Source organism: Poromitra crassiceps (genome assembly GCF_964638095.1).
Source record: "Poromitra crassiceps genome assembly, chromosome: 4".
Lineage (NCBI taxonomy): Eukaryota > Metazoa > Chordata > Actinopteri > Beryciformes > Melamphaidae > Poromitra > Poromitra crassiceps.
In genome coordinates, this window is record NC_139626.1 from 58,848,517 (window position 1) to 58,875,800 (window position 27,284).

A 27,284-nucleotide genomic window follows, 5' to 3' on the forward strand; every position below is an offset into this window, starting at 1 on the left:
TAATAGCGCTTTGCGCACTGTTTGCGCGTGCCTTAAGGCAGGGAAGATAGCATTCCGCCTTGCGCCATCCGCCAGGTGTTCTGCCGAGTTTTGCTCCCCCGCCGAGCAGCAAAGAAAAGCATCCCCACCTCACGGGAGCTACTTGTAATGATTTATACAGAAATGTAACTGTTTAAAAGTGATATGATTGTCTGGTAGACGTGACCTCCCTGATTTCTAAGTTAAAACAGCCCCGAAATATGTTGGGGATGCAATTCTCGGCGGGCATGCGGAAACGTTCACGGCACCTGTCGCAAGCGCAAATTAGAGCCATGCCAATTCTGCCAAAAATCATCTGCGCCCCAAAATGTCTGCGCAAACGGGATTTGGACAGTCTAAACTACCAGAATTATTCACAGGCGTGGCCAGGCAAGGCTGGGCATTACGTCAATCAAAACCAATCAGATTCCCGTCTTGCAATGACTGCGTGAGGCTGCCTCGCCGAGGCATGCAATATGCTGCAATTCTCTCCATGCGTAATAGAGTGTACTCACTCGTGCGAGTACAGAGGGAGCTTATTGACAGATCGTCTGTGGTGCCAACGACCCTCCGGGTTAGGAAGGTAAATAGCCTATGTCGATTGTCCAACAAGTTTTTTCAATTAATTTCCCTCTTTGCGATGTGATAAAAGTTTCTCAGTGAGTTATAGTTGATTGCCTCACTGAATTATCTGCTAAAACCCAATTTTAGCAGCAGAATTCAATGTCTTGGCGTGGCAAGGCTGTGCTTAATGACATATCCAAAAGGAATTCCACTTTCCACTCCGCAAATACCTCTCTGCGCTGGGAGCGTAGCCGTAATCTCCGTGCAGACTGCCCAGCGCAGAGAGGTATTTGCGCGTAAGAGGTCCTTTTCAAAGCTCTTAGCGCAAAGTAATTGCGCGCTGCTGACGATAGGGTAACGCCATCTATCCCACATTTTAGCGCTGAAACGCCTGTCTTGGCATGGGGCAGCCAATGCCCAGTACAATTATCACAGGCATGCGCTTGTGTGCGCCCCCGATTTGCATTGCGCACGGCGTTAAACGAGCGCAAACGCTAAATTAGCGCTTTTGGGAAGATAGAGCCCTATATCTTTTCAGCACAGAGAAATATCTGTTTGCCTGCCTGCAGAAACTCCGCCTCCGCCAGCTGGCATGGGTCATTAACGCTCGATATGGCTCTCGATGCGATTCTCCGTGGATGTGCGTGCGCATACAGAAAATAAAATAAAATAAATAAACAATCTGTAGTTGGAACAGCTGCCTTCGAGCAACATCGGTTCACTTCCGCGGTCCAGAATGACGCGTAGCGCGTCGCGCGTCATTCTGACATGGAAGTGCTCAAGTGTCTCTGTGACTCCCAGCTCTTCACTGAAGTCAAGTGTCTTGTCTCTGTGACTCCCAGCTCTTCACTGAAGTCAAGTGTCTTGTCTCTGTGACTCCCAGCTCTTCGACCACATCGTGTACTGCATCTCCGACTTCCTGGACTACATGGGAATGAAGAGCGCCCGTCTGCCTCTGGGATTCACCTTCTCCTTCCCCTGCCATCAGACCAGCCTGGACGCAGTACGTTCTCCATCAGACACACCACACAGAATACACCACAGGCTCTTCATCTGTCTTTAGCCAGGTGAACTGAGCAAGCAGCCATTCACATTGAGTCCGGCGCTCCATCGGTTAGTGTGAAACAGACAGAGCAAAGGTTGTGCGTGTGTGTGTGTGTGTGGGCATCGACGTGATTGGCCACCACAGCGTTGACGTTGTCGTTGGGTTCGGTTCCTCCAAAAGTTGAGTCTGTTTCAACCTTTCCGCTGGAGAGCTGTTCCGCTTTTTTGTGGAACCCCATGCGACGCCCACCACCGCAGCATAAACGCAATACCCCCATTAAGAATGAATGGCGCGCCGGACTCAATGTGAATCCAGCCGAAGAGAACCAGCCCTGGATCCCTACCTGCTAATGCGGGCGGAAAGTAACGACCGCAGGGATGACGTATTTTTGTAGTCGGGAGACGGAAGTCCCGGACTTCCCGGATCTTACAGGGAAAAGTCAATGGGGTTTTAGAATGGGGTATTTCCCTTAAATGCATAAAATAAGGTCTGCGGTTAACAAAAGTGGTAAATCCTCCAACCTGGTACTCCAAACAAGCTCAAACATATTTCTACTTTACTTACAAATACTAATTGACCCTAGTAGCATAAAACAACACACTCGTATCTGCAGGGATGGCCATGCCATGGGGAAGAGGTAAACACATTCACTCACATAAGAACTAGCCAGTACTACCAGTCTACACATTCACTCACATAAGAACTAGCCAGTACTACCAGTCTACACATTCACTCACATAAGAACTAGCCAGTACTACCAGTCTTGATCTTATAAGACAAATACTAAACTCAGTTACTGCATGCCATGCCCTTTTCCAGACACACGCTGCTGCATCACGGCCATACACAGTTCACACTGGGAGCTTCCCAGTATAACCACTGGGACTAAACTAGGGATGCACCGATCCACATTTTTTCACTTACGATCCGATTCGATACCTGAATTTGGATATCTGCCGATACCGATATTATGCCGATACCAATATTTTTCTTGAATATACAGTATAGGCAAAGATTTGGCCAATTAAAGATTTTTTTTTTATATACCTTGCAAAAAGCAGACAAAATTAAGAAAATATACAAGGCAAAGAAGGATAGTATTATACAAATACAAATGCAAATTACGGCAAAAAAAATCCCGATTCCGATCCGATCCGTGAATTAGTGCCAATATCGGCACCCGATACCGATATTGGATCGGATCAGCCCCATCCCTAGACTAAACACCTTGCTCAAGCACACCTAGGCTCGCCAGCTGCTGTCGATGGAGGGGGGAGCGTTACTGCTCAGATGGTCCCTTCCTCTGCAGGGATTCAAACGGCAACCCTCCAATCAGAATGGCTGCTTCTCTAACCTTGAGGCGACTATCAAATGTTTTCTGTGACCTGAACACAGCTCTGGGCAGAGGTTTATCACAGGTGTCATGTGATGTCATGTGACGTCATGTGATCCAAATAGAACTCTGGGCAGAGGTTTCTCACAACGTGTCGTGTGCTCTACAGGGAATCCTGGTCAACTGGACCAAAGGCTTCAAAGCCACTGACTGTGAGGGGGAGGATGTGGTGGAGCTTCTGCGCGAAGGAATCAAGAGGAAAGAGGTAACCTGAGACAGGAAGTACATCTAACCGCATCAGTAACTGTGTCATTACTAGAGCTGTAGACCAACACTGTATCTGCTACTGGAGTTGATCCATCACTGCCAACCAGGGTAGGAGATTAGCGGGGGCTAAAATCTAAAATCTAAAATTGCCCGTGGAATTGGGATGATGGGGTCTTTTAAATGCCCCCGTAAAGATATTACTGTATCTTACTGTATTTTAACATATGTACTGTATTTGCAAAGCTTGTCTGGATTTTGCTCGGTTTTTGCAAAGCACGACTCAAATATGACCAGCATGTTAAACTTAAGAACATGGAGCGTTTTTTAATACGCAAACCACCTGCTGAGTCACGACTACAAACAGATAGAAGTGAAATAGAAACAGTCGCTGACCCTCTCCCGGTCTGCCCAGGGCCTAAACAAACTGTCAAAGAGCCTACTATTGTGGGTTGGAGGATGGACTGGAGATTTATATACCGTATATATATATATATATATATATATATATATATATATATACTGTATACTGTATATATATATACCTATGTACTGTCGGTCTACATGTTATTTGAAAAGTTTTTGACAAGTACATTACATATTACTTAACATGCAATATACAATCAACAATGTTGTTGAGATTATAGGAAATGAGGATTTTTAACTTTTAGAAATAAAACATGCTTGGATAAGAGTCACTGAATATTGGTCTGTCACGCAACATAGAAGAACTTAAGGTCTTTCCCAACATTTAGTAAAATTGCCCTGGAAATCATCCAAAATGCCATCCAAACCTATTTGACAACGCAAAAGAAAATGTAATAATTTTTTTTCATTTAAATTTAATTTAATTTCTACCCTGCTACCACCACATAATGCTCCAAACACTCCATATGATGTCTCTTAAAAACACTAGTTTCACTTCTGTGTTCATTCCAGAGCAGTATGCTACTACAGTAAGAAAGGTACTGCAACCGCTAGAGAAAATGATAAAGAAAATAGTATAATTTGGCCAAATTTCCCTTAAAGCATAAGAAAGTACAGCCCTAGTTTGTAGAATTACTGTTTTTAGCTCGATAAAATATCCAAAGGGAAACAAGGACAATGACCCAAATTTGAAGAATGCAGAACCCATTCATAAGTCATTGAGTTTCTTTTATTGATTTTGCCCTTTTAGATGGAGGATCCAGTAAGTATTAAGCGAATGTGAATTATTAACCTCCAGGTAAAGCGGTGCCGGGCTGCAGAGGCTTGTGGTTCTGGTTGTAATGGCATGTCAGAAAAACTGGAAAATGGACTTTCAGACTCTTGCGGAGGAGTGGGACTGTTGTGTGAACTGTGGACTCTCAATTTCAGCCGAGGATTTTAATAACTATGATGTTTGTGTGTGTGTCTGGGCAATGCTTTTGAGTTTTGTGGTGATCTGAAACGGTCTGTTTATTGAATTGTCTGCTGTCTAGTCTGTCAGGCTGTGAGTGAACTGCATTGTGCTTGGTGTGCCAGTCGAAAAGTTGCCAGGTCGGATATTATCCCTCAATAAAACAGCCATTCAGTAACAACTGTGGTTAGAATTAAACATTTGGACTAAACATTACTGAAATGTTGTGATGATCATGTCGAGTGGACAGCTGGATAAGTAATGTGACATTAACAATATTGCCAATATTGCCAATTTTGATACGATATCTAGGATTATTTTTGGTAAAAGTAAAAGCGCAGAGAAGTTTAAGGTTTATTTTAACAAAGAACTACCTAGCTTTACCCTCTGATTAAAATCGAATAACAACTTCTAACAAAAACTTGCTAAATCTCCTCTTTGCATTTATTAACTGGATTGCAACATAATGCATGATTCTTGGAGGGTGAAGGGTGAGACTAATTTAGCGTGATGGTTTTACTGCAGCAAATATGTCATTAAATGATACTCTGTCATTTGTGTTGTGCTGTCAGTGTGTATAGGAGTTTGACCTGGATGTGTTTGTGCTGTCTGTGTGTATAGGAGTTTGACCTGGATGTGTTGTGCTGTCTGTGTGTGTGTATAGGAGTTTGACCTGGATGTGTTGTGCTGTCTGTGTGTGTATAGGAGTTTGACCTGGATGTGTTGTGCTGTCTGTGTGTGTGTATAGGAGTTTGACCTGGATGTGTTTGTGCTGTCTGTGTGTGTATAGGAGTTTGACCTGGATGTGTTGTGCTGTCTGTGTGTGTGTATAGGAGTTTGACCTGGATGTGTTTGTGCTGTCTGTGTGTATAGGAGTTTGACCTGGATGTGTTTGTGCTGTCTGTGTGTGTATAGGAGTTTGACCTGGATGTGTTGTGCTGTCTGTGTGTATAGGAGTTTGACCTGGATGTGTTTGTGCTGTCTGTGTGTGTGTATAGGAGTTTGACCTGGATGTGTTGTGCTGTCTGTGTGTATAGGAGTTTGACCTGGATGTGTTTGTGCTGTCTGTGTGTGTATAGGAGTTTGACCTGGATGTGTTGTGCTGTCTGTGTGTATAGGAGTTTGACCTGGATGTGTTGTGCTGTCTGTGTGTGTATAGGAGTTTGACCTGGATGTGTTTGTGCTGTCTGTGTGTGTATAGGAGTTTGACCTGGATGTGTTGTGCTGTCTGTGTGTATAGGAGTTATGAGTTTGACCTGGATGTGTTTGTGCTGTCTGTGTGTATAGGAGTTTGACCTGGATGTGTTTGTGATGTCTGTGTGTATAGGAGTTTGACCTGGATGTGTTTGTGCTGTCTGTGTGTGTATAGGAGTTTGACCTGGATGTGTTTGTGCTGTCAGTGTGTATAGGAGTTTGACCTGGATGTGTTGTGCTGTCTGTGTGTATAGGAGTTTGACCTGGATGTGTTGGGCTGTCTGTGTGTATAGGAGTTCGATCTGGATGTGTTGTGCTGTCTGTGTTGTGCTGTCTGTGTGTATAGGAGTTTGACCTGGATGTGTTTGTGCTGTCTGTGTGTGTATAGGAGTTTGACCTGGATGTGTTGTGCTGTCTGTGTGTATAGGAGTTTGACCTGGATGTGTTTGTGCTGTCTGTGTGTATAGGAGTTTGACCTGGATGTGTTTGTGCTGTCTGTGTGTATAGGAGTTTGACCTGGATGTGTTTGTGCTGTCTGTGTGTATAGGAGTTTGACCTGGATGTGTTTGTGCTGTCTGTGTGTATAGGAGTTTGACCTGGATGTGGTTGTGCTGTCTGTGTGTGTATAGGAGTTTGACCTGGATGTGTTTGTGCTGTCTGTGTGTATAGGAGTTTGACCTGGATGTGTTTGTGCTGTCTGTGTGTATAGGAGTTTGACCTGGATGTGTTTGTGCTGTCTGTGTGTATAGGAGTTTGACCTGGATGTGTTTGTGCTGTCTGTGTGTATAGGAGTTTGACCTGGATGTGTTGTGCTGTCTGTGTGTATAGGAGTTTGACCTGGATGTGTTGGGCTGTCTGTGTGTATAGGAGTTCGATCTGGATGTGTTGTGCTGTCTGTGTTGTGCTGTCTGTGTGTATAGGAGTTTGACCTGGATGTGTTTGTGCTGTCTGTGTGTGTATAGGAGTTTGACCTGGATGTGTTGTGCTGTCTGTGTGTATAGGAGTTTGACCTGGATGTGTTTGTGCTGTCTGTGTGTATAGGAGTTTGACCTGGATGTGTTTGTGCTGTCTGTGTGTATAGGAGTTTGACCTGGATGTGTTTGTGCTGTCTGTGTGTATAGGAGTTTGACCTGGATGTGTTTGTGCTGTCTGTGTGTATAGGAGTTTGACCTGGATGTGTTGTGCTGTCTGTGTGTGTATAGGAGTTTGACCTGGATGTGTTGTGCTGTCTGTGTGTGTATAGGAGTTTGACCTGGATGTGTTTGTGCTGTCTGTGTGTATAGGAGTTTGACCTGGATGTGTTTGTGCTGTCTGTGTGTGTATAGGAGTTTGACCTGGATGTGTTGTGCTGTCTGTGTGTATAGGAGTTCGATCTGGATGTGTTGTGCTGTCTGTGTGTATAGGAGTTTGACCTGGATGTGTTTGTGCTGTCTGTGTGTATAGGAGTTTGACCTGGATGTGTTTGTGCTGTCTGTGTGTATAGGAGTTTGACCTGGATGTGTTGTGCTGTCTGTGTGTATAGGAGTTTGACCTGGATGTGTTTGTGCTGTCTGTGTGTATAGGAGTTTGACCTGGATGTGTTTGTGCTGTCTGTGTGTATAGGAGTTTGACCTGGATGTGTTTGTGCTGTCTGTGTGTATAGGAGTTTGACCTGGATGTGTTTGTGCTGTCAGTGTGTATAGGAGTTTGACCTGGATGTGTTTGTGCTGTCTGTGTGTATAGGAGTTTGACCTGGATGTGGTTGCCATAGTGAACGACACAGTGGGGACGATGATGACCTGCGCGTATGAGGAGCCCACCTGTGAGGTGGGGCTGATCGCAGGTGAGTTGCCTCAGTCTGCACCCTTCGACTGTCTCTCTAATAAAAATAATAATAATACAAAAGAAAATCATGGCAGTTGTCAGCGGTGCAAGTAACACGATGCACGATATCGGCACGTCGTCGCTATCAGCCCGAAATTAACATTTCTGCCGATTATGACGGGTATTTGGGCGTATCGTAATTAAAGGGTCATTTTTGACACTATAATTACGCCCTAATGCTCGATGCTCGACTAACTGTCCTTATTTTGCCAAATGAATGTGTGTACATTTTGTAAAGTATTGTATTTATGCCTGCATCTGCCAGTGGGCCATCACTATAAGAGTAGTCATAATAATAATGTGTTCATTCCACTAAGAGAATCGGACGGTAGAAATCCGTCTTTGTCACACGACACCCGTTAAAACACATGCATGCAGGGCCACACACACACACACACACACACACACACACACACACACACACACACGCCAACGGTGGCTGGTGAAATGACCCAGACATGGCATGCCCTTCCTCCGGGGGGCAGCCAGGAGCAGTGGGCAGCTTTTCGGTATAGTGCCGCCCGGGGACCAACTTCTGTCGTAGTCGTCGTTGGTAAGGTGACGATCTTATGCATGTTTTTAGTAGGGCTCCATACCGACGGTGTATAGAGGAACCCCAGGGGAGCACGGGGAGAACACGCAAACTCCACACAGAAAGGCCCTTTTGACTTGATAGCCCATCTGGGCAGTAGGCACTGAAGGCATGGGGGGGGGGGACAGATCTTCAGTGCCCACAGCGATCCAGGCAGGAATCTAACCCAGGAACTTCTAGCTGTGAGGCGACAGTGCTACATGTACCACCGTGCCCCCAGGAGTTTCTCTGAAATTTCGGAATTTCTCTGAAATCAGGTGGAAAAAATTTGCACATATATCGGCATCGGCAATTAGCCAAAATAATTTGGAAATATTGCCCTATTGGATATCGGCAAAAAAATCCAATATTGTGCATCCCCAGCACTTAGAAACCTGTGATCCTGAAAACACCAGGCAAAATGCTAATACACACTGATTTCCAATGTTGCCATGCCTAATGTTACTGTTCAAGGTATTGTAAAATGTGTGGGTGGCTGTGTTCTCGCTGTAAAGGTATTGTAAAATGTGTGGGTGGCTGTGTTCTCGCTGTAAAGGTATTGTAAAATGTGTGGGGGGCTGTGTTCTCGCTGTAAAGGTATTGTAAAATGTGTGGGTGGCTGTGTTCTCACTGTAAAGGTATTGTAAAATGTGTGGGTGGCTGTGTTCTCGCTGTAAAGGTATTGTAAAATGTGTGGGTGGCTGTGTTCTCGCTGGAAAGGTATTGTAAAATGTGTGGGTGGCTGTGTTCTCGCTGTAAAGGTATTGTAAAATGTGTGGGTGGCTGTGTTCTCGCTGTAAAGGTATTGTAAAATGTGTGGGTGGCTGTGTTCTCGCTGTAAAGGTATTGTAAAATGTGTGGGTGGCTGTGTTCTCACTGTAAAGGTATTGTAAAATGTGTGGGTGGCTGTGTTCTCGCTGTAAAGGTATTGTAAAATGTGTGGATGGCTGTGTTCTCGCTGTAAAGGTATTGTAAAATGTGTGGGTGGCTGTGTTCTCGCTGTAAAGGTATTGTAAAATGTGTGGGTGGCTGTGTTCTCGCTGGAAAGGTATTGTAAAATGTGTGGGTGGCTGTGTTCTCGCTGGAAAGGTATTGTAAAATGTGTGGGTGGCTGTGTTCTCGCTGGAAAGGTATTGTAAAATGTGTGGGTGGCTGTGTTCTCACTGTAAAGGTATTGTAAAATGTGTGGATGGCTGTGTTCTCGCTGTAAAGGTATTGTAAAATGTGTGCGTGGCTGTGTTCTCGCTGTAAAGGTATTGTAAAATGTGTGGGTGGCTGTGTTCTCGCTGGAAAGGTATTGTAAAATGTGTGGGTGGCTGTGTTCTCGCTGGAAAGGTATTGTAAAATGTGTGGGTGGCTGTGTTCTCGCTGGAAAGGTATTGTAAAACGTGTGGGTGGCTGTGTTCTCGCTGGAAAGGCATTGTAAAATGTGTGGGTGGCTGTGTTCTCGCTGGAAAGGTATTGTAAAATGTGTGGGTGGCTGTGTTCTCGCTGGAAAGGTATTGTAAAATGTGTGGGTGGCTGTGTTCTCGCTGGAAAGGTATTGTAAAATGTGTGGGTGGCTGTGTTCTCGCTGTAAAGGTATTGTAAAATGTGTGGGTGGCTGTGTTCTCGCTGGAAAGGTATTGTAAAATGTGTGGGTGGCTGTGTTCTCGCTGTAAAGGTATTGTAAAATGTGTGGGTGGCTGTGTTCTCGCTGGAAAGGTATTGTAAAATGTGTGGGTGGCTGTGTTCTCGCTGGAAAGGTATTGTAAAATGTGTGGGTGGCTGTGTTCTCGCTGTAAAGGTATTGTAAAATGTGTGGGTGGCTGTGTTCTCGCTGTAAAGGTATTGTAAAATGTGTGGGTGGCTGTGTTCTCGCTGGAAAGGTATTGTAAAATGTGTGGGTGGCTGTGTTCTCGCTGTAAAGGTATTGTAAAATGTGTGGGTGGCTGTGTTCTCGCTGTAAAGGTATTGTAAAATGTGTGGGTGGCTGTGTTCTCGCTGTAAAGGTATTGTAAAATGTGTGGGTGGCTGTGTTCTCGCTGTAAAGGTATTGTAAAATGTGTGGGTGGCTGTGTTCCTGCTCTCAGGGACCGGCAGCAACGCCTGCTACATGGAGGAGATGAAGAACATCGAGACGGTGGAGGGAAACCAGGGCCGCATGTGCGTCAACATGGAGTGGGGCGCGTTCGGAGACAACGGCTGCCTGGACGACATTAGGACGCAGTACGACTGCGCCGTGGACGAGAACTCACTCAACGAGGGCAAACAAAGGTGCCATCTACGAATTCTGAGAGAACTTCAACCGCTACATTTTGTCCATATTCAGATCCTACCCTCAGACAGGACACTGCTTTCAAGTCTGAAGTTGACCTAGATTTGCTCGAACGATGAACAACATTTACATCACCTTTTCACCAACTAGGGCGCTGCTTGATGACATCACTACAGTATGTTGACTGTACAGTACAATACAGTAGTGCAGTACAGGCTAGTTATGTGCTGGTAGTACTGATTTTGAATTCTAACAGGCTCACAAGCTGTTGTTTTTCTGACTTGGATTAATTGTGGTTATTTGTGTTAATCAAAACATTCAAAATCCTTACTACTGTACTGTACAGTCAACCTAGTGACATCATCAAGCAGCGCTTGAAATGTTTCTAGCAAATCTAGTTGAATTTCAGACTTGAAAGCAGTGTCCTGTCTTGTCTGAGGAGAAATGCAAATGAACTACAATCATATGATCAAATGTTTCACGTCCTCTTTAAGAAATGACATACTGTATAAAGTGTTTGTGATGCGGATAGTCACATCGGCCACTGTCCTGACTGTCCACCACCCAAAACTGAGCAGTTAAACACATAACTTTTTTACATCAAAAGTCCCACTAGTACACACCTGTTTTTGTTACCCAGGAAAGCAGCAGGGGGCAGCAGCAGCATCGCCTTTTATATTGCACTCAACCCGCGTTTCTCCACGGCTGCGGGCTGTCTCTTCCCCCTCCCTTCTCCCTTCTTCTCTCACGGCTGCCCAGGCGCAGTGTCAGGCCAGCCAAAACAAAATGGAAACTCCCGGGTAAAAATGTCAAACTAATGTAATTTAAACAAGTAAATAGCCTAACTGATGCACGTTGGAGGAGAAAAAGGTGCGTCAACGAAGCAGCAAACATATCAAATTACTCGTTGTGATGTTAAGATTACATAATTGTTAAACTGTGGCTGTAAAGCATGACTCAAATAACAAATTACAACGAGGGTTTTATTTTTAAAAGAGCTAAAGTGGACGACCTACTTGCTGACTTGACGCAGTCCGCGCCTAGGCTGTGGGGTGCACTCGTGCATGAGAGATGGTTTTTTTCTCTGCATATTCCGTCAATGTAAAGTAATTAACTGTTAAGAAAGTCGAATTTCAGCCTGTGGGAATCACTGAATCACCGACTCGCACTGGAAAAGGAGCGGCAAATCAATAGGAGAAGCAGGGTCGGAAAATAATGCGTTGGACCACCGCCAAGATTTATATATCGCCATGGCGTGCAGAGCCGTATTGTAAAAACCCACCTCACTTGAAGCAGGGTCGCTCTATCGGCTAAACGGCTCGGCTTGGAAACTTTTAGACTGAAGAAAATGCCACTAGTTTGTGGATATTAGTGGGATTTTTGGCCAGTCTTAAAAGGGGCTTTTAAATTCAGTTAATTTACACTATTGAAATCAAAGCTCATATCACTCAAATAGCAGATATGGGGTTTTGGAAGGCCGATACCAATATGGATATTTTTTTTTATTTGAAGCTGTCAATAGCTGACATTTTAGGGCTGATTTTCATGCCAAAAATATTACAAGGATTCAGAGTTGTCTTCATAAATAGGATGCAAAAGCATAGAGCAACCATCATGGGACAGTGAAACTCTCCACTGAAACCAACCTGACTGATGAAATTATTTTAGTGTCAGAAGTGAAACCTCTGGGGGAGGGGGGGGGAGGTTGAGGGGGCGGGATGTACACTGTTGGAATTTGTATTGCAACTGTTACTGTTTTTTTCTGTACTTCTCTTCTTATTGGAAAATACAAAATAATGGATAAGAAAAAGAAGTGAAACTCTGGGATACATTACTGCCTCTAAATACAGTCAATAATAATAAACTTCCCAAAATAATTTAAACAATAGAATAAACAAATAAATTGCACAAAGAAAAATCCGACACCATGTCAAGCTTTTCCAGCCTGTTTTTCTGTATCTGTGGTCAGGGACGGCACTGACTGACTCCTGTCCAATGTTTCGTACAAAGCCAATATCGACCTGATACATTGGCAAACCCATATATTGATCTAACCATCGGCCTCGTGCAGTGGTTCCCAACTCTGTTCCTCACTGTCTACACGTTCTGACACTCTGTAGTGTGCTGGCAAATACACAGGCGAAAAACAAACTATAAAGAGTATTTTAGAGCTGCAACAATCAATCGATTAATCAGTTAGTTGTCAACTATTAAATTATTCGATTATTTTGAAAATCGCTTCAAAGTATTCGCTTTGAGTCATTTAACACATTCACTGCCAGCCGTTTTTTTTTTACTGTAGGTAGCTTCTGCCAGAGGGTTTTTTTGAGGATTCTGGCTCATTTTACAAGAGCCGAGGATTATTTTCTGCTTGGACTTTGTGAACACAAAGTTAACAAAAGTACTAATAGAATGTGTGCTTTCTCTGTCTAAAAGAGTTAGTTTGTAGAGTTAGTAGTTATGTAGATATTAGCCGTTGAGTACAGCATGGTTTCAGCGTCTGAGACTGAAAGCTGAGATAATCGCAGTTTTGTGAAATTCAATCAAACAGGCAGAACAGTCACTTTAACCATTTATTTTTGGCATCAGTGAGAGATCAGACATCTAAACAATATAGTTCTGAACGCCCTCTCCTTCAAACTCCTCCCTCCGTGGGCGTGTCTGGTGGCTTTCAGCAGCGTTTGTCACAAGCGAGTTTCTACTGCCTGTCTGAGCAGTGAGCAGCCTCCCTCCCTGGCGGCCCCCTCGTCGGCGAGTGTGGATGGGGCTCACTCGTTTCTTGGGTTTGAGAGCTTTGATGAAGCTTTGTGCGATTCTAGGCTTTATGCTGCGTGTTTCAAAGTGTGTTTTCCACCCAGTCTATTTTTGGAACCCCCCACCGTTGTGCGCCCGTGTACACCAGCGTGAAAGCGTTTTCGCCTACAGTATGAGAATGAGGCTCGTTCGTTTCTGGGTTTTCGGTTGAGCTCAGCTGGAATGAAGCTGCGTGCGATTCTGCGCTTTCTACTGGTGTTTCAAAGTGTGTTTCACCCATAATCTATTATGCAAATTTGCAATCCCCCACCGCCAGCTCCCAGCGCGATAATGCGCGAAAGCGAAAGCGTTTTCGCCAATCCATTTTACAGTATGAGAGAATGGTTTCCTCGCGCGTTCCCCTGCAGTTTTGGCTCGGCTTTTTCTAGTCTGGAGAGCACTGTCGCCACTTAGTGGGTCGGTGGAATGGGTTGTACACGTTCGGTGGCTCCAATATTTTTATAGGAGACGTGGGGGGCGTTGATCCACGTCCCACCGTCAATTTTTTTTTTTTTTTTTTTAAGACGAGATATCTCGTCATTGGCAGTCAACCGTTGGATTTTGTAAGACGAGATATCTCGTCAATGGCAGTGAACGTGTTAAGAAAGAAAAAAAAGTCAAAATTCTGTGATTCCAGCTTCTTAAATGTGAATATGTTCTGGTTTCTTTACTCCTCTATGACAGTAAACTGAACATCTTTGGGTTGTGGACAACGAGACATTTGAGGCTGACATTTTATAGACCAAACAACTCACCGATTAATCGAGGAAATAGCTGACAGGTTAACAATAGACAATGAAAATAATCATTGGTTGCAGCACTAATTGTACATTCGTGAACATTCCATTGGTTACTGTGGAAAGGTTGATGTTTTTTGATGAGTTCTAGTGATCTTAGTGCTAATAAGTGAGACTCATGTTCTCCTCCTCCACATGTGAAGATACGAGAAGATGTGCAGCGGCATGTACCTGGGAGAGATCGTCAGGAACATTTTGATGGACCTGACCAAGCGTGGTTTCCTGTTCCGGGGACAGATCTCCGAGACGCTGAAGACCAGGGGCATCTTTGAGACCAAGTTCCTGTCCCAGATAGAGAGGTGAGAGCTTCGTTTCAAAACTTAGTGTTGTTGACTCATCATCGCTGTTGAATCAGTATTGCCACATGAAAAAACTCTTGTCTATATTAGGCAATGTGTTTATTACCAAATATTCTATCATATTTAAGGAAAATGCATCAAATTCGGGTTTTTGCTTTTGCACGGAGAGACGTTCAACAGTCATACAGGGAGAAATCCATTGTAGGAGAGGAGGGAGGGAGAGCAACCCGGTGGCTTGGTTCCAGCCTTAAAACTCGTAAGGATTTTGTGAAATGTCTATGGAGAAAATGAATGGGAAACTCACTTCAGGGGCAAGAAATGTTGAGCTCCAAGGGCTTAAGGGAAACACAGAAAATCAGTGAAGCAGGAGAAGGCGAGACAGCTTGAAGGAAAGTGGGTTCACCAAAAACAGTATATTACAACAATAATTCAGTGTCAAGAGTATCCAAGGGTGGATTCTTCCTTAAACAATACAAGTTTAATATAAATATATAAAATAAATATAAATAGCATTCAAACATGCTCATGAATATTCCAAACTACACTATTCCTATCAAAGTAGCATCTAGTGTGCCATCGACCTAAAATCTACCATACATAGCTGCGGGTTGTACAAGTGTTAGTGTTATATGTTGATTACTTTTCTGTAATTTCGGCCTCTGCATCAAAGACAGAACTCATGAGCTGAACAGAACGGGGCTGCTAGACATGCTCTCTGCTGTCCTTCTTGATCAAATACTGATCAGGTGCACTCCTGCCTCAAGTTATTGATCAGGTGCACTCCTGCCTCAAGTTATTGATCAGGTGCACTCCTGCCTCAAGTTATTGATCAGGTGCACGCCTGTCTCAAGTTATTGATCAGGTGCACTCCTGCCTCAAGTTATTGATCAGGTGCACTCCTGTCTCAAGTTATTGATCAGGTGCACTCCTGTCTCAAGTTATTGATCAGGTGCACTCCTGCCTCAAGTTATTGATCAGGTGCACTCCTGCCTCAAGTTATTGATCAGGTGCACTCCTGCCTCAAGTTATTGATCAGGTGCACTCCTGCCTCAAGTTATTGATCAGGTGCACTCCTGTCTCAAGTTATTGATCAGGTGCACTCCTGCCTCAAGTTATTGATCAGGTGCACTCCTGCCTCAAGTTCCCTCATGTTGTTTTCAGTAGACTATCCTATTTTTTTATCCACCTTATTTCTAGATGCGATGATGCCTTACGTGAAATATGGGTTACGTTGCTGACACAGACACAACACACTGGAGCCCGTAGATCTCCGTGAAGTGAGCAACAATCTCCCACAGTTTGACTTCTGCTTTAGCTATTTTACCCCTAAACCCCCCGTAGCGCGTCCAACCAAGCTTGGCAAAAATCTCATCGATAAATATCCAGAGTTGTTTGAAAGAGCAACAGAAATAGCGGATGTGATAGATACAATTATTACGTTCCCTCAACTAAGTCGTCAAACGAGTGTATTTATTGTGACAAGCAACTTTTTTTCCCAGAGTCAGAGTTTTAGCGAGGAAATGCGCCAGCTGCAACAATCAGTCACGTTCTAAACCAAACCGGACCTTGCAGCCATCATTATTTTACAGCGGGGCATTCAAAACATAAGGTGGATACTGTTGATCAGATTGGATTTTCTTTTGATGTTCATCCGTACAGGACTAGAACAGCCACTGTTGGGACTACTTTCGACCACCCTAAAAACTAATGCAACGAAAAGGCCTTCTCTTTATGGACCACCCTTCCTCTGTATACTATCTTTGAAGCATTTTCACAGTCTCCTCAACGTGAACATCTCCACTGAGCTGATTGTCCAGGTGGGAAACTCCTGCCATCGTTCCTTCTAAAATGTGTGTACTAGGTTTTATAGTCTTCAAGGTTGTGTGATATTACAGGATGTGATTTCAGTGTATTTGTCTCTCGCAGTCCGAAGGACTCAGTCTGCATGTCCTAATAAGTTTGTTGTAACTACGGTAGTTTTGTTGTAATTAGGGATGCACCGCACAATTTTTATTTTTTTGTGTGCCGTTATCCGATATTTCATACTAAACTACTTAAACAGGCTTGGATGATGCTCTCGCTGGGCTAAGTTTAGCGTCATTTAAGCATCATTTTATCGGCCTGTCATATCGGCACAAATGCTCCTGTCGGGCCGATGCGGATATTTCATTTGAAAGAATGTATCAGCCGATGGCATGGTGCATCCCTCGATGTAATTGGTAATAATTCAAATTGTACATACAGTACATGTACATGTTAAACTTTGACTGTTTTGTATTGATATTTTAACCCCAGGAAGACTGGTCTTTTGCTTGCGTGTCAACTAATGAGGAGCCACAATAAACAATAAAACCAGCATCTAGTGCAGGGGTGCCCAAATTATTTCCCATGAAGGGCCAAAACTCAATCTGGGTGGAGGGCCGAGGGCCAAAAATAAACGTTGTGGAATTACATTAAAATGTATTGTGTTTTATAGAAAATTAACATTCTAAATCTAAAATAACATTTCAATATAATAATCTACTTTTTATCTGTTTGGTAATTGTAATAATTTGCAATTGGTTATATATATTTAAAAAAAACATCTGCATTTGTGTGGAGCTTAAACATTTAATCAGTAAACACCCAGTTAAAAACAGTTGTATTTTCCACCTTTGTAATCAAGAGATAAATTTGACTTAATTCACAACTTGAAAAATCCTCAAGGTACTTTGAAAATCAGTTTCGTAGTGGCGACGTATATTGTACTCTTTCAAAACAGCCACTCTCTGTCTGCAAATGAGACAACCCGCTGTTGAATTTACTTCGGTAAAAAAATACTCGTCTTGCCACTCCGTCCTAAACTTTCTTTTGTCAGTGTGCCACTGCCGTGATGATGATCTGTCCATCTTGCTGAGCTGGTGTAAAGCCAGTGACTGGGGAGGGATCAAATATCAGAGCGCACCCCCCAACCAGGTGATTCAGTCAACCAATCAGGAGCAATCAATCCTCAGATAGCAATGCCTCACACCCCTGTGATAGAGCAAACTTGGCCCGCGGGCCCCAAATTGGGCACCACTGATCTAGTGGGAAAACACACCTCGGAAAAGGAGGGGGGGAACGCAACGAGTCGACTCAGATTATACAACCTTTAAGCCCACCTCAGCCTGTTGGAACAGCTGTATGGTATCCAGTGACTCTCCTGCTGTTGGCTGACCTTTGACCTCCTCCCTCCCTCCACAGCGACCGTCTGGCCCTGCTTCAGGTCAGGGCCATTCTGCAGCAGCTGGGCCTGGACAGCACCTGTGACGACAGTATCATCGTCAAGCAGGTGTGTGGCACCGTGTCGCACCGCGCCGCGCAGATCTGCGGAGCCGGGATGGCCGCCGTGGTCGACAAGATCCGCGAGAACCGAGGCCTGGACCACCTGGAGATCACCGTGGGCGTCGACGGCACGCTGTACAAGCTCCACCCACAGTAAGGGATGGGAGACGCGGAGGAAAAATGTCCATCTTAACGAGTCTTAACGAGATTCGATTTTTTTAATACAGCTTCACTTGTTCCAGGAAAATGAGTGTCAGCATGTTGAAACATTGAAACAACCATGTTGATTATTTCACTTATCCTAAGGGAGCAAGTGGGCAATGTTTGTCCGTTTCCATTGATGATGTCACAATGTCGACGACATCATCAGTGACATCATTATTGACCTCATCTTATGTCGTCACTTAACATGTCATAGGCATTGTGACATCATCAGTGATGTCATATAGGCATTGTGACAGTGATGTCGTCAGTGATGCGAAGTTGAGCAATAGACCACGGGGGCCATTTTGTGTTGAACAGGCAGTGTAGGTGATTGTGCCGAGCTGCGGGCGAGCCTAGTTTTAATACAGTTTTACTGCTCAACGATAGACAATGATGATGGATACCATAACATTATACTTCGTGTCCGGCCCAGTAAAAACTCATTTTCTCTCAGGCACTTAAGTCTCTCAGTGTAAAGCTGCGTTCACACCGACCTATTAAAGTTTGTTGCTGGCGTCGAGTTTACATACAAAGTCAATGCAAACGAGCGATTGAGCGTATATTCGCCTGGGAGAATAATCGCTGGGCGTCCGAGCGGCAGAGACAGAGCGACAGGGAGAAAATACGCTCGTCGCTCAAGATGAAATATTCCAACTCGAGCGAAAATACGCTGGCATCAGTCGCTCGCTGTTCAATGCTGATTGGCTGCCGTGTGAGAGCGAGTCAAGGATCACACTGGCTTGGAACAAACCGCTGGTTTATTGTGTGGCAACAAACCACATTGACAGGCTGACAGCTGACATGAAGTGAAGTCTGTCCTACCGGTATGCAGCTCGCATTAGGAGCACGCTGATAGGCTTAGCTTGTAAACAATGACGGTGGCTCGTAGTGGACAAACAGCATGACATTGCGTAACGTTATATCCCCCACATGTCCGTCATTTCGTGTGCCTGTTGATGAGCGATTTAAACAGAGCGACAGAGCGATTCCAAAGGGTTGACTTGAGCGACAGAGCGAAAAATAAATATCTCGGTGTGAACGCCCCTTAAGATAAATGGCACTTACGTCTCTCACTCCAGTATAAGATAATGGCGTTGCAACATTAGCTGCCTGCTATACTTTCATCCAAGCGTTAGGGGTATTGAGGTTTTGTTTCAGACTGTCTCTCCCTTCAGATTGTATGGGCACAGACAAGACAGGAGGAGACAGATGAGCTGCATCATAGCTGCAATGAATTATGGTTGTTGTAGTTCACCAACTTGTTTTCAGCGTTTGGCAGCATTTGATCTGCTGACATCAGGTGATTTTCCTGATCAGTACCGGGAGAGACTAAATGCCCTTCCTAGGTCTGTATCCCAGAATGCATTGTGGTCCAATGTGGGCCGAGCACCCGGCAGGTCTGTACAGACTGTACAGACTAATCAGTAGGGGTGTCACGATACACTCCGTTCACGATACACGATATTGGGTTCACAATAATGATACGATACGATATTTTAACAATATTTTTTTGCGATCGATTTGTAAGTTGAGGGGGCATCCTCCACGCTAATTTGGGTAATTTCACCATTTTCATCCTCCGTGTCTGTAACGTCCCTCGTCTGTTCAAACAAAGCAATGAAAAGGAGAGCGAGCATGCAATCAGATGCAGATCAGTGCCACTATGTTCAGCTTCTTTTTCTCGCGATATGAGATTTCATCTCAACGATACATATTGTTACGTTTTGATATCGCGATATATTGTGGGACGATATATTGTGACATCCCTACTAATCAGTGAAATCAGCACTGTACAGACTAATCAGTGAAATCAGCACTGTACAGACTAATCCGTGAAATCAGCACTGTACAGACTGTACAGACTAATTAGTGAAATCAGCACTGTACAGACTGTACAGACTAATTAGTGAAATCAGCACTGTACAGACTAATCAGTACTGTACAGACCAAGCAGTGAAATCAGCACTGTAGACTAATAAAAAAATTAAATGTGGCTTATGGTTTAAATGTACTGTGAAAATGCCAGGGATTGAACCCTGGTCCTTGGCATCGAAGGCAAACGTGTACGCCTATCCATCCACCGCTCGGACAAATCAATGAAATCAGCACTGTACAGAGTAATCAGTGAAATCAGCACTGTACAGACTAATCAGTGAAACCAGCACTGTACAGACTAATCAGTGAAACCAACACTGTACAGACTGTTCAGACTAATCAGTGAAATCAGCACTGTACAGACTAATCAGTGAAATCAGCACTGTACAGACTGTTCAGACTAATCACTGAAACCAGCACTGTACATACTGTTCAGACTAATCAGTGAAATCACCACTGTACAGCCTAATCAGTGAAATCAGTACTGTACAGACTAATCAGTGAAATCAGCACTGTAGACTGTACAGACTAATTAGTGAAATCAGCACTGTACAGACCAATTAGTGAAATCAGCACTGTACAGACTAATCAGTGAAATCAGCACTGTACAGACTAATCAGTGAAATTAGCACTGTACAGACTAATCGGTGAAATCAGCACTGTACAGCACACCGTAGACTTTGATTGGAATGAAAAACCTGCACACGGCCGATTGCTCATCCTGGCTTTAAAATGTGAGCGTGGTTTCTGCATAGCTGCTTGCCGTCCTCTTATTGCACAGGGCAAGAGTGACGTCAGATGTTTTGTACTGGCGAACATCTCTCTCTCTCTCTCTCCTCCCCGCGGAGTTCCGTCTCCTGACCTTGTTTCCCTGTCCCTCCTCCTCCTCCTCCCACAGCTTCTCCAGGGTCTTCCACCAGAGCGTGAAGGATCTCGCCCCCAAGTGCGACGTCACCTTCCTGCTGTCGGAGGACGGCAGCGGCAAGGGGGCCGCCCTCATCACCGCCGTGGGCTGTCGCCAGAGGGAGGCGGCACAGCAGCAATGAGGAGCTCCGCCTCCAACCTTCACCCACCCCCCCTCACACACACACCTCCAACCTTCACCCACCCCCCTCACACACACACCTCCACCTCCAACCTCCACCTCCAACCCTCACACACACACCTCCACCTCCAACCTTCACCCACCCCCCCTCACACACACACCTCACACCTCCAACCTTCACCCACCCCCCCTCACACACACACCTCACACCTCCACCTCCAACCTTCACCCACCCCCCTCACACACACACCTCCACCTCCAACCTTCACCCACCCCCCTCACACACACACACCTCCACCTCCAACCTTCACCCACCCCCCTCACACACACACCTCCACCTCCAACCTTCACCCACCCCCCTCACACACACACACCTCCACACCTCCACCTCCCCTTGGCAGCCGTGACTCCACCTCTGCCCAAACCAGAGAGACGCGCTACACGCTTAATAGGCAACGAACGGAATATCTGGATATTTATTTATATTAGCATTTCAACGTTTGTACATCTTTCCTCGGTAGCTTGTTGTCAATAATCTGTTCAAATCTAAACTCCTTGGGTGTGCACTACTTACGTGCATTGCTAATTTTATTTTTATATGGAGGCAAATATATCGTTGTATTTATAAAGCTACGGCCACTTGGAATCCCAGACGTCGGTTAGGATTCTTGCGCCGCAGACGCAAGAAAAAAAGATCTCTCTGTACTTTTTCAAATATCAGAGTTACAGCATTTCAATGCAAGGAAGCCCCTCGCTGAAGGATGGGACCTACTTCTACGACACGCATAGGGTTTGAATGCCAAGAGTCACGGCTGTTAAAAACATCCTCGTTCTATGTCCCACACGCTCACACCATGTGCTAGGCTTCTAACCCATATACTGTATATATATATATATATATATATATATATATATATATATATATATATATATATATATATACATATATATATACACACACAGACACCATAATACCATGTGCTAGGCTTCTAACCCACACCTTTTTGTGTACATGTCAGTGTAACTCACGTTATGATGTAAGTAACCCTACAGTACCGCACCGCGTACTGCTGTGGAGCTGAGAGGGTGGGAGGGCCCCGGCGGAAGTGTTTAGCGGCCTATCTTGTTGCTATTTGTGAACTACTTATACTTTAGGTGTTGTGTTGAATCCCACCTCTACACATTGTGTTGAATCCCACCTCTACACATTGTGTCGAATACCACCTCTACACATTAGGCTCTTTCACACCGGCCTTGAAAGCCGAAAAATGCACGGAAAATAGGATTCGCGCCTCCGATGTGAAAGTCGTGAACGCGCTTTGGTGGACAATTGTTTTACGCCTTTTGTCCCGCCACGGTAGGTAGTCACAATGCCGGGTTACCTGGCAACCCGCCTCCACTTGAAAGCGTCGTCGCAGCGAGCCAGAAAAGGTGCGAATGGTCAGCTCATTCATAAAAAAATTACAGGGGAAATCACCTCATGTATCAAGAAAGTGCAGGAGTGAAAGTAAAAAAAGTAGCCTATACAATCATGACTGCAGGGGCGCCAGGAGGAATGCTCCGTGCGGTTAGGCTTTATGCTCAAACGATGTTGACATTAGTAGGTACAATTAACGGATATAATAATAAGCTTCAGAGGGCTATAGCTGTCTGTGGCGAGTTGGTCTGAGGTTATTCCCTCTCGAAATCAGCTCTGTGCATTCCCTTACAAAAACTACTAACGTTAAGTAGTCATGTGCATTTATAGCCTATACTATTCCCCCGACGAACGTTATGCAGACTGCAGCTGTTTGATATGGGGGCGGTCGTGTATCGTTCCAATTTTAGTAGGACACCATATCGATCTGCCCACCCACCTACTAGGAGGAGGGAAGTCTTGTTGTTGAATTAATTCGTTCATCATACAGTAGCCTAGGCTACACTAACCTATGAAAATATTCATTTGGGCTAGGAGGAGCTGGAAATCCCTCCGCTCGCCTTTCAATCCGGGAGCAGGGGATTTCACCTGAAAGTACACCACAGCACGGGAAAGTGGCTGTGCTGCTTGGCTCTGTGTGAAAGCAATTTCTGTGGCGAGGGTGCGGTCTTTGCGGGACTCCTAAACGGCAATTTTTGCGCGATCTGGGTGTGAAAGAGCCTATTGTGTTGAATCCCACCTCAACACATTGTGTTGAATACCACCTCTACACATTGTGTTGAATCCCACCTCTACACATTGTGTTGAATCCCACCTCTACACATTGTGTTGAATCCCACTTCTACACATTGTGTTGAATCCCACCTCTACACATTGTGTTGAATACCACCTCTACACATTGTGTTGAATCCCACTTCTACACATTGTGTTGAATCCCACCTCTACACATTGTGTTGAATCCCACCTCAACACATTGTGTTGAATCCCACCTCTACACATTGTGTTGAATCCCACCTCTACACATTGTGTTGAATCCCACTTCTACACATTGTGTTGAATCCCACCTCTACACATTGTGTTGAATCCCACTTCTACACATTGTGTTGAATCCCACTTCTACACATTGTGTTGAATCCCACTTCTACACATTGTGTTGAATCCCACCTCTACACATTGTGTTGAATCCCACTTCTACACATTGTGTTGAATCCCACTTCTACACATTGTGTTGAATCCCACCTCTACACATTGCGTTGAATCCCACCTCTACACATTGCGTTGAATCCCACCTCTACACATTGTGTTGAATACCACCTCTACACATTGTGTTGAATCCCACCTCTACACATTGTGTTGAATCCCACCTCTACACATTGTGTTGAATCCCACCTCTACACATTGTGTTGAATCCCACCTCTACACATTGTGTTGAATCCCACCTCTACACATTGTGTTGAATCCCACCTCTACACATTGTGTTGAATCCCACCTCTACACATTGTGTTGAATCCCACCTCTACACATTGCGTTGAATCCCACCTCTACACATTGTGTTGAATCCCACCTCTACACATTGTGTTGAATCCCACCTCTACACATTGTGTTGAATCCCACCTCTACACATTGCGTTGAATCCCACCTCTACACATTGTGTTGAATACCACCTCTACACATTGTGTTGAATCCCACCTCTACACATTGTGTTGAATCCCACCTCTACACATTGTGTTGAATCCCACCTCTACACATTGTGTTGAATCCCACCTCTACACATTGTACGGTACGAGGAATAAATGTTTATCGGGCCGCGGGAAACGGGTGGAGACTGAAGAGTGCTTTTGTGTGTATTTGTGGCTGAGTGTGTCAGTGTGTGTCCTCCTGTAACGACCTGTAGCTTTTCAATGTCCAAAGCTGTATGGAGACTGCATGCCTTACATCGAGACAAAGGAGAGTACTGGATCCTTTTCTTTTTCTTTCTTTTTTTTTACATCAATATAGATTTGTGATCAAAATGGTGAAAAGTGAATTCATTAAATTATATTTTGTTGTGCAGTAAATCCTCTGGTCTCTTTCTTGAACGGTGGAAGAGGAGGAGAGGAGAGGCGAGGCGAGCCTGAACCTGCAGCTTCAGTAGAGGAGATGAGGGAAACTCGTCTTGAAAAACCGCCAAACTTGTCCTTCAACACATAACTGTGGCCCATTATGATTATGGAACACTCACTAACACAATGACTATTTTGGTCATGGGTTTTATACACTTTCTGTAATAAAACATCTAAAAGCACCAATCTTATTATCATATGGGCGACCGTGGGACAAACTCCTATCAAACGGGGGTCCGTGGTCTAATCTTTGTCAGTTTAGGGGTCCTTCATGTGATACAGTTTGAGAACCACTGCTCTAGCGAGAAGGCAAAAAACGCATGAACTCTAGCTTCTGTCGCTAGAGAGTCTGGAGGTCTCAGAGAGGTCGACCGCAATGGTTCCCAACCTTTTTTGTCTTATGTACAGTACCCCTTGAGCTATTTTGCCATGCCTATACTCCCTCACTCATGCCTACAGTGGATCTGCAAACATACAAGTAAACCGATACATCATATATATTTGTCACTGAACTGCCGGTGTTTGGTCTTGTCCTCTTTACCTTTTGTCACTGGGCTCCTCTAAACCTGAATCCAGAGTGACAGAAAGCAAGTGGACACTTGAGCCATCCATGTTTGTTTGTTACCTAGTTGGACAGTGCACAGTTTTGACATGCGTGAACGTGACGTCTTCACAGAGTAGAGTAACGGTTGACACCGGTCCTGCCAGGGGGGGGGGGGTGCACGTGCCATTTTAGCAATGGGCTTATGGAATGACTTGGATTTTTTTATTATCTTTTTTTTTTTTTTAATAAATTGTAACCCCCAATCTTTCCAGGTACCCCCGGCAAGCAAGCTGCTCAAGTACCCCTAGTGGTACACGTACCCCCTGGTTGGGAATCACTGGTCTACAGCACTACCCACTGGTCACTGCTACACTCAGAGAGTCAGAAACCAGTGAGACATCTCACCACTGCATTCCATCATTCAAGGCAACACTGCTCGGCCCGGGGGGAGGGGGGAGGGGGACTACAGTTGCACAGTCAAAACAAGTCCCTGTCTGTTCCTGATTGGCCCAGAGACAAGTCCCTGTCTGTTCCTGATTGGCCCAGAGACAAGTCCCTGTCTGTTCCTGATTGACCCAGAGACAAGTCCCTGTCTGTTCCTGATTGGCCCAGACAGAGACTTCGTCATCCGTGGGGGACGGCATGTTGACTGTTGTCTTGTTTACTCAAGTCTTTCTGTCTCGCCCCTTCCCTCGCCTTACCTTTGTGTCTCAGTTGCATCCCGGCGGATACAAACTTGAGCTGGTCCTCTCTCCGTCCTGAGGCCACTGGTGGTCCTCCCTCCGTCCTGGGGCCACTGGTGGTTCTCTCTCCGTCCTGAGGCCACTGGTGGTCCCGGCGGATACGAGCCCGAGCCGGTCCTCTCTCGGTCCTGAGGCCACTGGTGGTCCTCTCTGTCTTGGGACCCCTGGTGGTTCCGGCGGAGACGAGCCCGACCCGTGCCTCTCTCCATCCTGAGGCCCCTGGTGGTTCTCTCTCCGTCCTGAGGCCACTGGTGGTCCCGGCGGATACGAGCCCGAGCCGGTCCTCTCTCCGTCCTGAGGCCACTGGTGGTCCTGCAAACCAAATAGAAGTTATCCAGCAGGAGCAATGCTACAGTGCAGATAGGACGGCTCAATGTGAATTTTTTTGCTCATCTATGAATCTGTCAACAGCCAATATATAGAGAGGATTTGTTCAAGCTAATACAAGTTATTATGGTGTTGTAGGCTAACCTTGCTAATACAAGTTATTATGGTGTTATAGGCTAACCTTGCTAATACAAGTTATTATAGTGTTGTAGGCTAACCTTGCTAATACAAGTTATTATAGTGTTGTAGGCTAACCTTGCTAATACAAGTTATTATGGTGCTGTAGGCTAACCTTGCTAATACAAGTTATCATGGTGTTGTAGGCTAACCTTGCTAATACAAGTTATTATGGTGTTGTAGGCTAACCTTGCTAATACAAGTTATTATAGTGTTGTAGGCTAACCTTGGTAATACAAGTTATTATGGTGTTGTAGGCTAACCTTGCTAATACAAGTTATTATGGTGCTGTAGGCTAACCTTGCTAATACAAGTTATTATAGTGTTGTAGGCTAACCTTGGTAATACAAGTTATTATAGTGTTGTAGGCTAACCTTGCTAATACAAGTTATTATAGTGTTGTAGGCTAACCTTGCTAATACAAGTTATTATGGTGTTGTAGGCTAACCTTGCTAATACAAGTTATTATAGTGTTGTAGGCTAACCTTGCTAATACAAGTTATTATGGTGCTGTAGGCTAACCTTGCTAATACAAGTTATCATGGTGTTGTAGGCTAACCTTGCTAATACAAGTTATTATGGTGTTGTAGGCTAACCTTGCTAATACAAGTTATTATGGTGTTGTAGGCTAACCTTGCTAATACAAGTTATTATAGTGTTGTAGGCTAACCTTGCTAATACAAGTTATTATGGTGTTGTAGGCTAACCTTGCTAATACAAGTTATCATGGTGTTGTAGGCTAACCTTGCTAATACAAGTTATTATAGTGTTGTAGGCTAACCTTGCTAATACAAGTTATTATGGTGCTGTAGGCTAACCTTGCTAATACAAGTTATCATGGTGTTGTAGGCTAACCTTGCTAATACAAGTTATTATGGTGTTGTAGGCTAACCTTGCTAATACAAGTTATTATGGTGTTGTAGGCTAACCTTGCTAATACAAGTTATTATAGTGTTGTAGGCTAACCTTGCTAATACAAGTTATTATGGTGTTGTAGGCTAACCTTGCTAATACAAGTTATTATGGTGCTGTAGGCTAACCTTGCTAGTACAAGTTATTATAGTGTTATAGGCTAACCTTGCTAATACAAGTTATTATGGTGCTGTAGGCTAACCTTGCTAATACAAGTTAGTATAGTGTTATAGGCTAACCTTGCTAATACAAGTTATTA

At 44.5% G+C, this 27,284-nt stretch overlaps 1 protein-coding gene across 1 annotated transcript in view; it reads left to right on the forward strand.

The window, feature by feature from the left end:
* Positions 1-20,942, forward strand: part of LOC310775265 (hexokinase-1-like) — an 80,568-nt gene extending 59,626 nt beyond the window's left edge. Inside the window, exons 12-18 of the mRNA XM_083635395.1 lie at positions 1,466-1,585; positions 3,130-3,225; positions 7,519-7,618; positions 10,303-10,486; positions 14,221-14,376; positions 17,599-17,832; positions 20,657-20,942. Coding sequence (XP_083491521.1) covers positions 1,466-1,585; positions 3,130-3,225; positions 7,519-7,618; positions 10,303-10,486; positions 14,221-14,376; positions 17,599-17,832; positions 20,657-20,804 — 1,038 coding nt within the window. The 3' untranslated portion in view covers positions 20,805-20,942. The remainder of the gene's footprint in view (positions 1-1,465; positions 1,586-3,129; positions 3,226-7,518; positions 7,619-10,302; positions 10,487-14,220; positions 14,377-17,598; positions 17,833-20,656) is intronic.
* The last annotated feature ends 6,342 nt before the right edge of the window (positions 20,943-27,284 follow it).